Here is a 16163-nt window from a genome sequence, read left to right as displayed (position 1 = left end):
AGAGTTTTCCCTGGATGCTTACAATTTATATAATGTTTTCTGAGTTCACAATACTGCATTAATTTTCTCTTTCCATATTAACTCTATTCTGGGCCCATTAGAAAATATACAGTGGTAAAATAAGATTTTTCGAAATGATAATGGCTATTGAAGTGTTGGGAGTCCTCAAAGGTAGTGTACAGCCTCTATTTGCTTTTCCTGGCTTTTCTTGAAACCTTGAAGAGATTGATAATAATTAGGGCTGTAGAGTTGGTTACTTGAGCTACATTAAAATCTTTGCTGTAAGTAGATTACCCAGATACCTCAGGGTTGGTCCTTGCTCACCTTTAATTTAAACCTGAAACAAACCTCTGATGGATGGTATAGTCTACCCATGTAGATACCCATGGCAATACTTGTAGTTTGCATTTAAGCTCTGTATAAAAACACCAGTGTTTATGTTTAAACAAGCCCCTATCTTTAGAGAACTCAAGCAATCAAGAGTAATAAAAAAAAAAACCCCTGGCCGGGTAGCTCAGTTGGTTAGAGTGTCCTCCTGATATGCCAAGGTTGCAGGTTCGATCCCCGGTCAGGGCACATACAACAATCAACCAATGAATGCATAAATAAGTGGAACAACAAATACATGTTATCTCTCTCTCTCTCCCTCCCTCCCTCCCTCCCTCCCTCCCTCTAGCCTTTTTGTTTTTAAGAATAATGAAAAAGAAGAGGCATAAAAAGAATAGTTTAATTATTACCTGCTCAGTATGTCAGTATCAGTACCATATCAGGTACATTAGGAAAATTGAAGAAGCCCTAAGGTTTATTCATCTTATCTAGTTTCTTAAAATCTTGTTTTGGAGGCAAAATATATACAGCACAACAGAACTAACAATAATGTGTGGGTTCATTTGTGATTAGTAATTAGTTGATTATACTAATTACTTATACTAAGTGATTAGTTGATTATACCCAAAGATACCAAAGTTTGTGGACGATCTAAAGCTAGACTGATTCAGTGGCACTTTGACTCATTTGCATTCTGAGAAGTACTTTCCTGAGTAGGAGGGCTTGTTTGGGCATTACACCCAGCCTTGGAAATTGCACCTGAGTCGAGTAGAGGGTAACAGGGATGTGTATGACCTTTATCATTTGTTTGGCAGTAGGTAAAAAGTCAATAATTTCTAAGAGAGGGCACAGAAATACAAAGACAAAATAAAGACATTGATAGTTCTGAGAAAACCAGGCATCTGTTTCAGAGAGCACTGGTCACTTCCTTTTTTTTATTTAAATATATTTTTATTGATATTTTACAGAGAAGAAGGGAGAAGGATAGAGAGTTAGAAACATCGATGAGAGAGAAACATTGATCAGCTGCCTCCTGCACACCTCCTACTGGGGATGTGCCCGCAACCAAGGTACATGCCCTTGACTGGAATCGAACCTGGGACCTTTCAGTCCGCAGGCCGACGCTCTATCCACTGAGCCAAACCAGTTAGGGCGGTCACTTCCTTTTAGTATCTGTCTGAAATCTTCAGTCACCGATATCTGAAGTAACTGATATCTGATAAGGAGGAAGAAAGAATAATGAATTAAACCATGCCAAGAATGTTTTAAAAAATGTGTGGAACCCAGTTACTTTTGTTGAAGATATAAATCCTGTAATCAAGTAATTTCAAACTCAAAAAAAAATATGGTAGAACTGCAAAACTTAAGTGGGGTAAGGCATTTGATTTTAACATAATATATCACAAACTCAGAGTAGCTGAATCAAGACCATTTCCTTCAGGATAAAATACATGTTAGCAGTAACGTTCAAATGTTTATAGTGCCATACCCAGGCTTTGAAATTTAGAGATAAACCATTATGGACAAATTTCTATGGTAACTTTATAACTAGAGGCAGTCATAAATTGACATGTGTGAGAAGGAGAAAGAAGTGTAAAAATCCACCAAAAGAATATTTTTAATTCAGCTATACATAAGAAATGAGTCATCTATGTGCTATGCAAATTTTCAAAATGAGTAAATTTAGAAATCTTTTTTTCTCTTTCCAAAGCTTTATACTTTAAGGGGAAATCTAGTTATGTCTGAAAGGTTCAGAAATGCCCTTTCCGAGCTGTGCAATGATGTAATAATTGAACTTTCTGCAGCGGCAGAAATGTCCTGCATCTGCATTATCAAATACAGTAGCCACTAGCTCCATGTGGCTGGCTGCTGAGCCTGTGAAATGTGCAATTAAGGGCCTAGATTTTTAGTTTATTTAATTTTAGTTTATTTAAATTTAAATATCCACGTGTTCAGTGTCTACCATATTGTTAACCTGACAAAGTCAAATTGCATAGTAGTAGATATGTCTTGCCAGAGAGTTAATTCATTAACTGAATGTCATTTTGTATCCAAGATTTTAAGGCTCTTCAATTTTTTTTTATCCTGTTCTGGGTAGAGACATTACCATTCCTGACGTAGTTTAGCTTACAATAGTACCGCTCTTACTTTAAAAATATCTTCTGAATCATAAGCATAAGCCCCAAATGATAGTTGTAAGAGAGAGCAAAATTATGGGTGCTGTTTACTCTGAGGGTAAGCTCTACATGTTTTTTACACTTTAAAATTAAATATAAAGGTGACATGTTTGGGATGGAATGTGCTGATATCTACAGTTCACTTTGAAGTGCATTAAAAATTGTTGGATGGATAGATAAATGATAGCTATGGGATAAAGAAAATAAAGCAAAATGCAAATGATATATGGGTGTTCACTCTATAATAATTTCAACTTTTCTGAAAGATTCATAATAAAATGAATAAGCTTCATGATCAAGTGTTGGGGGACATGTCCCGTGTAAGCATATTAAACATTTTGAACTGTACTTTCCTTTCTGGGATCTGTCGCTTCTCTGTTCCATAGAGCCAAGGAGCCATCACTGAGCGACTGCGGAGTTTCAGCATGCACGACCTGACAGCCATCCCCGGGGAGGAGCACGTGAGGCAGAGACCATTCCAGCCTCCACCAGAGACAAAAAAGAAAAGTAAAGCCGCCTCCAGTGAGTCGGCAGGTGCGCTTCTTTGCTTTAATATATCATCCTTTCACAGTTTGATTTTGAGTCAAGATGGGTAGTAAGACAATCCCTGGTAGCTCTGAATCGGGGTAGACAAAATTTCCTTTTAAGCTTATATTTTTGAGCTTTACCCTTAACTGTAGTTAGTGCTTGCCTTTTGTTGACTCTGGAGATAATCCAACGAAGAAAGTAGTGGTAGCCTTTTGTGCTGCCATGAATGTTTAGAAGCTCTGGGAGTGGTTACCCCCATTTCCCCGCCATCAGTACTAGTTCTGACCTGTGATCAATACTCTTTCTCCTTAAACCATAGTGACATCTAAGGAGTTTCATAGTTAAACATTCTTTACTGTAAGTACTCTGAACAAATAAGGATATTGACTCACAAGATAAAAGGTTTTAAGTGGGTGACAAAAGATGACTCAATTTGAAAATAGGATTACTCCAATGGAAAATGTGTTGAAATTACATGTATTTCTAGTTCAAGAACTAACTTGTAGGCATATTCTAATGTAAGTCGTGAGCATGTCAAAGTTGACATATTGAAAACTTTACCAAAAAATGTTATATTACACATAAATAAAAAGACATAGTTCCTTAGTCATTTTGTCACATATAAGAAAGTTTTAGTTCAAGGCTCAGCTGAAAACTAAGATCTTCAGGACCACTTATTAATGTATTATTAAGTCCATAAGGTACAGGGCTACTTGATGATCTTGTTTTTTTAGGAGATTTCTTTTGAGGAAGATTAAAAATCATCCTTTATAATTGAAACCAATTTGGCTCTGGCCAGTTGGTTAGATCATCGTTCCAATATGCCAAGATTGTGGGTTCAATCACCGGTCAGGGCACATACAAGAATCAACCTAGTACAAAAATAAGTGGAACAACAAATGGATCTCTCTCTCTCTCTCTCTCTCTCTCTCTCTCTCTCTCTCTCTCTCTCCTCTGCTTTCCCCCCTCATTCTCGCTCCCTTCCTTTCTCTAAAATCATAAATATTTTAAAAATAATTAAACTGGTTTGAAAAATAAAATAACTGTCTCTTCTTATAGTGGAAAATAGTGAACTTTCTTCTGAGTTCTTAGAATGAATAACTTTACAAAGTTGGTGACTAATATCTGAGAGATAGGCTTGGTCATTGATTAAGGTTATAATATCTTTAAGAGTAAGGAACCATTGAACTTTGAACCATCATTCTTAATACATAAATAATGTGAAAGTAGTTTCTAATATAGGCTTTTTCTTAATATGCCCCTAAAAATTAGGTATGCTGATGTTTTTGTTGTTGTTAATCCTCACCCAAGGATATTTTCCCATTGATTTCTAGAGAGAGGGAAAGACAGAGATAAATATCCATGTGAGAGAAACATATCGATTGGTTGCCTCCTGTATGAGCCCTGACCAGGGCCTGGGAAGGAGCTTGCAATCAAGATACATGCACTTGGCCAGAATTGAACCCGGAACCCTTTAGTCCACAGGCCAATGCTCTGTCCACTAAGCCAAACCATTTAGGGCCTGATTTTAATTACAAGCCAATTATTGGCAACTTTATCAAAGAATACAGCTGACCAATTAACACATGAAAAGGATATTTAGCCTCAAATAATAATTTTTGTTCACCACATTGGCAAAAAGTTTTAATTAATAGTGTTCTATGTTGTAACTATTCTAGTTGTGTGTTGCTGTGTAATAATAAATCACTTCCAAATAGTGATTTAAAAAATACATATTTTTATTGATTTCAGAGTGGAAGGGAGAAAGAGAGAAAGATAGAAACATCAGTGATGAGAGAGAATCATTGATTGGCTGTCCCCTGCATTCCCCACACTGGGGATTGATCCTGCAATCCAAGCATGTGCCCTGACTGGAAATTGAACCACGACCTCCTGGCTCATAGGTCGACACTCAATCACTGAGCCACACTGGCTGGGCACCAAATAGTGATTTAAAAAAAAATTATGGTCATTTATATTGTTCATAGTCTGGGGGCGGGGGGGCGGGGTGACTGGGCTCAGTAAGGCATTCTTGCTCAGGGTCTTGTACATCTATAATCAAACAGCAGCTGGGGCTGGAGGCATAATGTGAAAGGCTTCTTCATTACACATTTGAGCTAGAAAGAGTCGAACAGCTGGTCGCTAAAACAGCTGGAGCTTCTCCAGCATCTCTCTCTCTCTCTCTCTCTCTCTCTCTCTCTCTCTCTCTCTCTATATATATATATATATATATATATATATGTATGTATATATATGTATATATATGTATATGTGTGTGTGTGTGTATGTATATATATGGTCTCTGAGGATCATTGGACTTCTTACCTGGCAGCTGAAAGCTCTCAGAGGCAGTGTCCCAAGAGAAAAGTGTCAGAACATGTGTTAAAACCACCACAGCAACCATGCTAGGAAACAAACACTCTCGTATACTTTTTATGAGAGATTTAAGTGGAATAATCCTCTTGGATGACAGTCTGGCAATAACTATAAAAATTTAATCCCTTTAACTCAACAACAAACTTCTAGAAATATGCCTTAAGGAAATAATCAGACAAGTGTTCAGAGATGTATGTACAAGTATGTTCATCTCATTGTTTGTAGTAAGAAAATGTTGGAACAAACCAAATACCTATGAGAAATGTTTAAGCAAAAAGGTGGTTTATTAGCCATGAAAAATAATAAGGTCAGTCTATACTTACTGAAATGAAAATATAACCAGATTGTGGGGGAATCTATACTAATAAAAGGGTAATATGCTAATTAGACTGGGAGACCTTCCAGACATCCTTCCGGACAAAGCCATGGTGGCGGGGCCGAGGCAGAGGCCGTTAGGGGCGATCAGGCCAGAAGGGGAGGGCAGTTGGGGGCGATCAGGCCAGTGGGGGGGGGCAATTGGGGGCGAGCAGGCCGGCGGAGGGGGCCAATTGGGGCAAGCAGGCCAGTGGAGGGAGGCAGTTGAGGGTGAGCAGGCTGGCAGTGGGGGCCAGTTGGGGGCGATCAGGCCTGCAGGGGGGGCAGTTGGGGGTGAGCAGGCCAGCGGGGGGGGGGGGCAGTTGGGGGCAAGCAGGCCAGTAGGCAGAGTTGTTAGGGGCAGTCAGGCAGGCAGGCAGGTGAGCGGTTCGGAGCCAGCGGTCCCAGATTGCGAGAGGGATGTCTGACTGCTGGTGGGATCCCTGTGGGACCGGGCCTAAACCGGCAGTCGGACATCCCATGAGGGGTCCCAGATTGGAGAAGGTGCAGGCCAGGCTGAGGGACACCCCCCCATGCACAAATTTTGTGCACCGGGCCACTAAAACAATAACAGCTTAACAGTGTGTGTATTATAATCCTGCACCAATTGTGTTATATCATATTGTGTTATAATATAGAGACGTAATCGATAATAGAGAGTCTGGGGGGATATTACTAAAATATTAACCTAAGTGTTTAGCTCTAAGTAGTAGAATTTTAATGATTTTTTAAAAAGTCAACCTTTCACTCAAAATCAGAAATAAGCCCTGGCTGGCTTCGCTCAGTGGATAGAGCATCAGCCTGCGGACTGAAGTGTCCCAGGTTCGATTCTGGCCAAGGGCACATGCCTGGGTTGAGGGCTCAATCCCCGGTGGGGGGCATGCGGAAGGCAGCCGATCAATGATTCTCTCTCATCATTGATGTTTCCATCTCTCTCTCCTTCTCCCTTCCTCTCTGAAACCAATAAAGAAATATATAAAAAAAAAAATCAGAAATGAAACAACAGCACTTTCCCTTTTGAAAATAATTAAGTACTAAATTTTTTTATCATGCATTTTTTCCTATTTCATTTACTTCCAAAATTCGTCAAGAAAAAAACAACACACAAATTGCTTAGTTTTTAAGTATGAAAATTACATTCACATTGCAAAGTCTTTACTGGTTCATGTGATCAATACATTTACCTCAGAAGCTCTGTTTGTTCACACAGGCAAACTCAAATATTTGCAAAAGTGAGTCCCCTTTGGAAACTCACCATGGCCTGCTCTAGGCAGTTTGAGGTTAGCTGATCAAAAGAAGTCCTCCTGCTTTGATGAAATCATTCAAATCTTTATGTTGTCACCACAAGGAAAAAAGATCTTCCTCCAAATGCTTTCCTGTAAGACAATGGATGCGTTGAACATGATTGTTCACGTCCCTTGAGAGAACACCATGTTTTGATAGGTGGAAATATTTTCTCTGCAAAGAACCTGCTGCTCCCATATTAGTTACAAGTGGTTCAACATTCAGTTTCAATACCAATGCATAAAGAGATTCCTTGTTTGTTTTAGGTGCTTTACATATTTATTTAATCCTTAAGATGACTATGCAGGTTAAGTATTTTATCCTTATTTTGTAGACGAATAAACTGAGACTTAAAGGAGATTAAATTATTTATTAAAGTCTACATACTTAGTGACAGAAACGGGGTATCCAAGGTTCCTAAGCAAATGTTTACTTTTAAAAAAAATCTTGTAACATACTCTTATTTATTTCAGAGAGGAAGGGAGAGGGAGAGATAGAAACATCAGTGATGAAAGAGAATCATTGCTCAGCTGCCTCCTGCACGCCCCCTACTGGGGATTGAGCCCACAACCCCAGACATGTGCCCTTGACTAGGATCTAACCCAGGACCCTTCAATCTGCAGGCTGACGCTCTATCCACCAAGCCAAACCAGCTAGAGCTTTTTAAAAAATCTGTATTGTTGAAAGTATTACATATGTCCCCCTTTTCCCCCCAGTGATACCTTCTGGCCCTCCCCTCAGCCCAGGCCTTCACCACGCTATTACTCTTTTTAATTTATAAAGAGGCTACACTTAGTGAGACAGTTGGGCTGAAACTATGAATTCAAATAATTTGAGCAGGAAGGACCTTAGAGATGCTTTAGTCAAAGGTAGCAAATAGGCGACAAGCGTACTCCCATGCCCATGCCAGCAGACATTGCAACAGCTGCAGCCCCCGGGCCCAGGGTTGGCAACACAGACTCCTCATTCTTTGGTCCCCAGTCACCACTCCACAGGAATAGGCATGGGAGGCACCATACTGAGGGCTCTCTCCAGTCTAGATTGATGATTTAAAGCAGCCAACCTTAGCATCAGCTTTGTATGACACCAGCAGTACCCATAAACCACGCAGCCAGCTAACTGCTTGAGTTCCTGCTCAATTCAACATCCAGATTTGGGTTTCTCTCATAATCTCAGGTCTCCCTCTCCTCCTCCAAAGACTTTTAAATACTCGCATAACATTGGCTAACATCATTTTTAGCACTCATAAGAGAATTTTCATACATACTCATTTCTGGGTATTAAGGGGGATAAAATGCATATTTTAGTGAGGATGTTTGGCTTGACTCCTCTCTTGGATGGAGGGATTGGTTTACTAAATTGCTAACTTAATTATTTCACCTCCCAACATTGGCTACTTTCTCAGTCCTCACTCCTTGGACTTTGTCATTTCTGACCTACCATACTGCAGTAACCCCCCTGTTTCCAATCTTATCCACTATTCTCCAAAGTGCAGGAATAATCTTTTAAAGAATCCAAATATAATCATATAACCCTTCTGCTTAACATGCTTCAGTGGCTCCCCATTGCTCTCTGATGAAATCCAAATTCAAGAGCATGTGGTGTATTAGCTCCTTGGGCCTGTTCCCACTCCATCATGTGCTAGCTGTATAGAATCATGAGCCTTTCAGGATTTAGCTTACTCACCACCTCCTACAAGAAGTCCTCCTTCACAACCCACTTCCCCCAACCCCAGGCTGAGCTAGCTCTTTTTTACTATTTGCTCCAATAGCACCTTGTCCTTATCTTCCATTTGTGGCATCTCTTATAGGATTCTAATACCCAGTAGAGTCTATTTCTGTAAGTTTTTTAAGGTAGAAAATGACAGTTGTGTCTTTTTTCACCATGATTCAACACACTGCCTCCCATGTAGAATTTTTAAAATATTTGTGGGAGAGAAAAAAAGTCATCACTTTTCCTGAAACTGTAATTAGAAAGCTGATAAGATTTTTAAAGTAAAATTAGGAAATACAGAAATAAGATTTATATCATCTTTTGAATGGCATTCCAATTCCTAATATAAAAGGAGAGGGGATTAAAATAGCAAGGGCCACGTCTTTTGAACTGTAGTCTTATGCTTCAATCTGGGGCCTCAGAGAACTCTCTGGTCACAGATTCTTCCTCTCTTTCTCTTCATTCCTCATTCTCTGTTCTATCTACCTTATTTTTATTAGATTGGGACCAGGAATATTATGTAAGCAGTAGCATTAGAGAAAAATGTAGAAATGTCAACCTAAAAACATTTTTTTCTGGTCTTTTCTCCCCAATTATAGAAGTAATACAGTTTTTAAAATAAAAATTTGGCCCTGGCCTGTGTGGTTAGAGTATCAGCCTGAATACCGAAGGGTCATGGGTTTGATTCCCAGACAAGGGCTCGTACCTGGGTTGCAGGTTTGACTGGGGTCAGGGCACATGCAGGAGGCAACCAGTCAGTGTTTCTCTCTACATCTCGCTCCCTCTCTTCCTCCCTCCCTCACTCCCCACCCCACTCCACTCTTTCTAAAAATCAGTGGAAAAAATATCCTCTAGTGAGGATTAAAAAAAAAAATTGGCAATTTTTTTTTAAAAAAAAAAGAAAAATGAATTTAAAATCTCCTAAAAGTCCATTTTGAAGAGATTCAATGGGTTCATCATTTTTTTAATTTAAGTTCTATATAATTTAATGTATTACATAAGTCTCCTTTTTCCCCCTTTGACCTCTCCCCAACCGCCCCCAACCACCAGCACATGCCCTCACCACCACGCCCCCTTCCCAGCTGTGTCCATTGGTTATGCTCATATGCATGCATACAAGTCCTTTGGTTAATCTCTCACCCCCTCACCCCGCCGCCTTCCCTCATAGGTTGGACAGTCTATTCAATACTTCTATGACTCTGGTTCTGTTTTTGTTCATCAGTTTATGTTGTTTATTATATTCCACAAATGAGTGAGATCATGTGATATTTATTGTTCTCTGACTGGCTTATTTCACTTAGCGTAATGCTCTCCAGTCCCATCCATGCTGTTGCAAATGGTAAGAATTCCTTTTATATATATATAATTGATTTTCTACAGAGAGGAAGGGAGAGGGATAGAGAGTTTGAAACATCGATGAGAGAGAAACATCGATCAGCTGTCTCCGCACACCCCCCCACCCCCGGCCCGGGGATGTGCAAGCAACCAAGGCACATGCCCTTGACCGGAACCAAACCTGGGACCCTTCAGTCCACAGGCCGACGCTCTATCCACTGAGCCAAACCGGCCAGGGCAGAATTCCTTTTTTTTTATAGCAGTGTAGTATTCCATTGTGTAGATGTACAATGAGTGCATTTTTATGTTTTTCCTTTGTTTGCTTCTATATGTACATTCCCCGCCTAATACTGCATTGGGAGTGTTTCCCCAGGACTACCAACCCATCCCTCCCCGGGCCACACTGGCCTCCTCACAGCTCTTCCAAGCAGTTGCTTCCCCCTGTCTTAGTGCCTTTGCACCTGCTCTCTCTTCTCCCTAAAACATACTTCGTTGGACTGCTGCAGCGCAACTAAGGATCCTGACCTCAGTAATGACCGATTCTACTCCTGAATCCTTCCTAATTTCTAGTCTAGAAGTCTGGCAGCCTAAATTGTACTAGCTCAATATACAAAGATGTTTGTCTTATTACCAGACTAAGAAGCTTATGAACAATTTAGTGAGTCTCAAGTTACACATGTCCTGTGAGAGCAGATTAATAACGTTTAGTATCTTTTTCTTCACACACAAGCAGTCCATCTCTCGTCCCCTTCTGGTCCTGAAAAAACCTGCTGCTTTTTCTCACCGTAAGATTTAGGTATTTATGTTCCGTTTTAATAGGAGAACTTGAAATGGGCCTTGTAAACTCACCTCTGTCTTTATAACCCACCTAGTACTCTGATTGCCTTACACTCAGCCCCTCCTTTGCTGCATCCAGGCAGTGGTTCCGAAAGTGTAGGCCCCAGCGGTTCTCAACCTGTGGGTCGCGAACAATGAAAATGCATCCTGCATATCAGATATTTGCATTACGATTCATGACAGTAGCAAAATTACAGTTATGAAGTAGCAACGAAAATAATTTTATGGTTGGGGGTCACCACAACATGAGGAGCTGTATTAAAGGGTCGCGGCATTAGGAAGGTTGAGAACCACTGCTAGACCATGAGCATAGGCATCACCTGGAAACTAGTTAGAAATGTAATTCTCAGTCCACCTCAGGCCCAGCAATCCGGGGGTATTAACTAACAAGTTCTCCAGGTGACTCATAATAGTCTGCTAACGTTTGGGACCATCTGCTTCAGGAATAGGAACTTTGTTGTCCCTGAATCCCAGCATCAGGAGGCCTCAGGCTTCCTGACAACAGTTAGCCTGTCTGCCTAGAATCTAGGCCCTAGATGTTTGCATATTTGCTAATGTTAAGCCTTTGCAGCTGCACTTAGCAGCCTGTTAGCACATCCCCACAATCTCTTACTGCCCTTCCTGATGCCGCCTCTTTTCTTTGACATCTGTCAGCATAGCCTGTGGTATTTCTAATTACTGTAGCCTGTCTGGTTGGGTTTTATCTCAGCAGCTACAACAGTGTTGGTTCAACATCTCTATCACCTGCCCCTAGTGCACTTGCCCAAAATTCTAGCCCCTTTGGGTCTTCTATGAGTCCTTAAGTTCACCCTACCATTCCCAATCTTGACAAAAGGTTTGCCACGTGGGATGGGGAAAACCCTAAATTCCTAATTAAAGTAAAGGTACAAATGACAGACTAAAACACACAATTGCTTAGGTTATTTAGAATTCATGAAAAGGAGAAAGGACAGGAAGAGACTTTTTGCTATATATCTATTTATATTCTTTGATTTTTGAACAAGATAAATGTGTTACCTACTCAAAAATAATTATTTTTATTTATTCTGAAAAATGCATAGTAAAAAAAAATGGTCAGGAAAAACTTTCTGGAAGAAATGAGTGTGAGCTTCATGTGGAATAGTGCAGTAGGCACAGATCAATGCTGAGGAGTCGGAGCACATTCCAGATGAGGAAGGGGAGGAGTAACCGGACAAATGCAGGCCATGCAGTGAACTGCAGTTAAGAGGTGGTTCTGACTGGTATGTTTTTACCAAAACATGCTCGTTTTGACAACTCCCTTAGGTTATGGAATTCCACTGAAAGACGGAGATGAGAAAACAGATGAAGAAGCAGATGGGCCGTTTTCAGATGATGAGATGTTAACACACAAAGGGCTTCGAAGATCGCAAAGCATGAAATCTGTGAAAACCATGAAAGTCCGCAAAGAGGTTAGTCAATTACAGAGTTGTTTTCCTAATGATTAACATGAAAGGATTTCCCTGTTGCATTATCATTCAGGGTGTTAATGATCCTTAAGTGAAGGATTGGGATGGTAGAGCCAGTTATTTTTTAAATTCTTTATTCAGATCAGATATAGTAGGATATCTGGAAATTTAGAAATTGCTAGTCTTCCACTATACCTAGAAAATGGCATCCTCAGATAGAGAATTATATGGTTGTCATAAATACCCAGTTCCAGCCCTACCCATAAGCAAAGAAAGCAGTTAACAAGATTAACTACATAGATCTGTTTTGAACCAGCAACCCTACATGAGGATTAAATGGTAAAAGTTTATAATTATCCACTGTGCCCAGAAAGCAATGGAGGATTCCAGGGAATGGCCTCAGATTACTATGAGCAATGTACCAAGCAAAGCATAAATAATAACAGCTAGTGTTTTTTTATTAGTGATAATAATCTACAACATATATTCAACATAGAACCAACTACATTTTTTAGAATATAAATAGTGTTGTCTTTTGCATACACACTTACAGGATAATTGATTCTTTATATCAGAAAAGTTAAAAAATTCTTATGCTGATTATGAACTATTAAGTCTTATATCATTTCAAAAAAATAACCATCTAATTTGTAATAATAACACATCTCTCTCTTCAGGTGCGGTATGGGTCACTAAAATATAAAGTGAAGAAGAGACCGCAGGTGTATTTTTAACCATGTGCGCTTCAAGTATCCCAAGACAAATTATGCTAATACATCAACTTTTTTTTCCTAACATTATGTTCAGTATTTACATATTGAAGTAATCCTTTAGATTGTGGCGGTGGTAGGGTTTACTTTTGTTAATTTAAATAATTTTTATTTCTTTAACAATTACTTTTAAATCTTGACTACTAAAGGTAGTTATGCAATATATATATATCAGGAAGAATAGAAAATTGTGTTAATCTGTTTTCAAATTCATCAACAACATCAAGTGCCTGGGATTTAAGAGAAAACACAAACCCAGTATACTTGAAAAAAGTCATCTTATGGTTCAAGATCCATCGGCCTTTGTGGTATTGTATTGTTTACCTCCATTTATGTTATAGCTATCACATGAGGATAGTCATTAAATAGGCCTCTGATCCAGCAGTGATAGCACAAGGGCATAATGTGAGATAAAGTATGTTTTATATATTCTTTAAAATTTTTACTTTTTTTAAACACTTTATAGTTTTTCCACCATCAACTGAAAGTTTTCAAAACAAATATTTGAAAACCAGGTATCCACATAGCACTTTTATTCCTGACTAGTTTTGCACACTTGAAAATTGTTTACTTTTTTTATGACTGTACATTTTAAGTTTTACTGACACTATCTTTATTATTTGTTGGATTCTGATATGTCAAATTTATGCCTTAAATGATGTCATCTTTTTCCTGTGGGTTTCATTTGTTAAATTTGCTTGATTTTATTAGTAGAAAAATATAACTAATTGTTCTTAATCTCATTTACATATAAGAAATTATCTTAATTATTAGTTTTCTGTATTTAGCTGTACATTGTAGTTGAACTCAGCATGCTTTTTATTAACATTGGTTACATTCTCAGATTTTAAAAGTAGTAGCTTTTATGAAATAGTGTCAGAGACCAGTATAGCACTTAGGTTTCTTCTAACTAATGAAAATATCTAGCCAATCCATTCACAAGCTTGGCACTTATATGTGCTTCTGATGAATAAATCTGGCATTAACTAAAATCACTTGAATCACTTCTTTTCTGGCTGATATAATTTCCTGAAGATAGTTGCCAATGCAAAATACAGATGTCATTAATCTCATGTATTAGAAGCTATTGGAATAGATATTAGAAAATATCATTTTTTTAATCCAAGCTATTTTTCAATTACTGGACTGTGAGGCATTTTTAGCTTGCATTCATAGCTATGCATTATGAACTCTAAGTCAGTATATTTCTGGTGATGGTTTTAGTGATCAGTAATGAAATTTGTACAATTATACTTTTTCAGGTAATTTACTTGACGATTCTACTTGTTTTTCCAAAAGAAAAAACAAAGAGATTTGTAAGATCTTTGACTTTTCTACCTTTTAAGAAATGAAGCCAGCTGACAGTGTATATTCCGGACCTCCTCAGAGTGTTGGCAGAGAACAGAATGGTTACTCAGGAGTACCTTAGTTTAATTCAGACACTTCTCTTGATACAAGTCTTAAAATATTTTCTAGGCCTTTGGTGTGGCTCAGTGGTTGAGTGTTGACCCATGAACCAGGAGGTCACGGTTAGATTCCCCACAGGGCACAAATCAGGGTTTCGGGCTTGATTCTCAGTAGGGGGCATGTAGAAGACAGCCGATCCATGATTCTCTGTCATCATTGATGCTTCTATCTCTCTCCCTCTCCCTTCCTCTCTCTGAAATCAATAAAAACATGTTTTTAAAATATATTAAAATATGTATTTTTTCTAGATTATCTCACATTCTTGATACATAACACCAAGTAAAAATTCATTCAATGTCTTTTCTCCTAAAGTTTATTTCTATGAGTATTTTCATCTACTTTACCTTGACTAATTTTTAGCCTCTTAGTTTCTGGAAAAACTTTGTGTTCAAAATTCCTATGAATTCTGATGAAAACTCTTGAAAGAGAGTTGTACTTATATTGCATAGTCCTAGACTTACCAGTATAAAAGCTACACCTTGCTTTCCTGTGCAAAGGTAGTGTCATCTCAAATTACCTGACAAGGTCATTGTTTCAAAAACGTTATCTATTGGAGCTGATTTGTACCATTTTATCACTTTCAAATATAATTTCATTATTATACCTATTCTTTAATCACGGTAAACTCGTACTTTTCTAAACTGGAGGAATTATGCATCCCTCTACACTTCTAGAATCAACACGTTTAATCAAAGACAACATCAGTTTCATAGAGGTAATTAAGCTCTTCTATTTCATTGTGTCTCTTCACACTTACAATGCTTCCTCTGATATATTTCTACTGTACTGGTTACATCCTTATATACAGTGAGGTAATTTTGCTTTCCTGTCATTTCCTTCCTCTCCTTTTCTTAAATGTTGCTTCTTTTCAACTTTTTTTTTAAAGAGAGTAGGAAGGAGGGAAGAGGAGAGAGGGAACGAAATATCAATTTGAGAGAGACACATGGATTGGTTGCCTCCCGCACACAAAGGAACAAACCTACAACCCAGGTACGTGCCCTTGATCGGGAGTCAAACCCTGCACCTTTCTGTGCTTGGGCCAACGCTCTACCGCTGAGCCACACCGGCCAGGGCGCTTTTCTCCTACGTGTTTTAGCATGCCCTTTCCTTTGAACCTTGTATAATAAGCTTATACATTTTAGTTTCTTTTAAGGTTGAGCAGGACAGTTTTGTTTCTCTGCTTGTAAGTCTACTGCTTTTAGAAGAGGTAAATTTATCCCTAGACCACAGTGCCCTGCTTTCCCACCACTACCACTTGGTGTGAATGGGCATCACATGCTGCACAAGCCTATTTAGGGCACTATTTTGGTAGCTGTTAAAGTTTATCCAGAAATTGTAGCCATTTTATCATATATGCATTCAACTTGTTCATTAATATTAACTGTCTCCAGAGTTTGTTTAGATGTAAGAATTGATTTGTTCTTTAGTTTATTGTATTTTTCTGGTATAAAAAATGAGCCAGAATAAGCCTACTTGCTAAGTAATTAATTATATAAACCCACCTACAACCTGCATAAGATTTCCTCCACACACTTCACTATATGTATGTGGATTTGGCTAGAAAATGA

The 16163-nt window shown here is 38.7% G+C and overlaps 1 protein-coding gene across 1 annotated transcript in view; it reads left to right on the top strand.

Moving 5' to 3' along the window:
* The window catches only part of REEP3 (receptor accessory protein 3), a 74736-nt gene extending 60620 nt beyond the window's left edge, over positions 1–14116 (top strand). The window contains exons 6-8 of the mRNA XM_081104873.1: positions 2891–3038; positions 12216–12361; positions 13036–14116. Coding sequence (XP_080960999.1) covers positions 2891–3038; positions 12216–12361; positions 13036–13092 — 351 coding nt within the window. The 3' untranslated portion in view covers positions 13093–14116. The remainder of the gene's footprint in view (positions 1–2890; positions 3039–12215; positions 12362–13035) is intronic.
* Positions 14117–16163: the final 2047 nt, after the last annotated feature.

Source organism: Myotis nattereri (assembly GCF_964212035.1).
Source record: "Myotis nattereri genome assembly, chromosome: 13".
Taxonomy (NCBI): Eukaryota; Metazoa; Chordata; class Mammalia; order Chiroptera; family Vespertilionidae; genus Myotis; species Myotis nattereri.
This window is presented reverse-complemented; position numbering and strand designations above follow the sequence as displayed.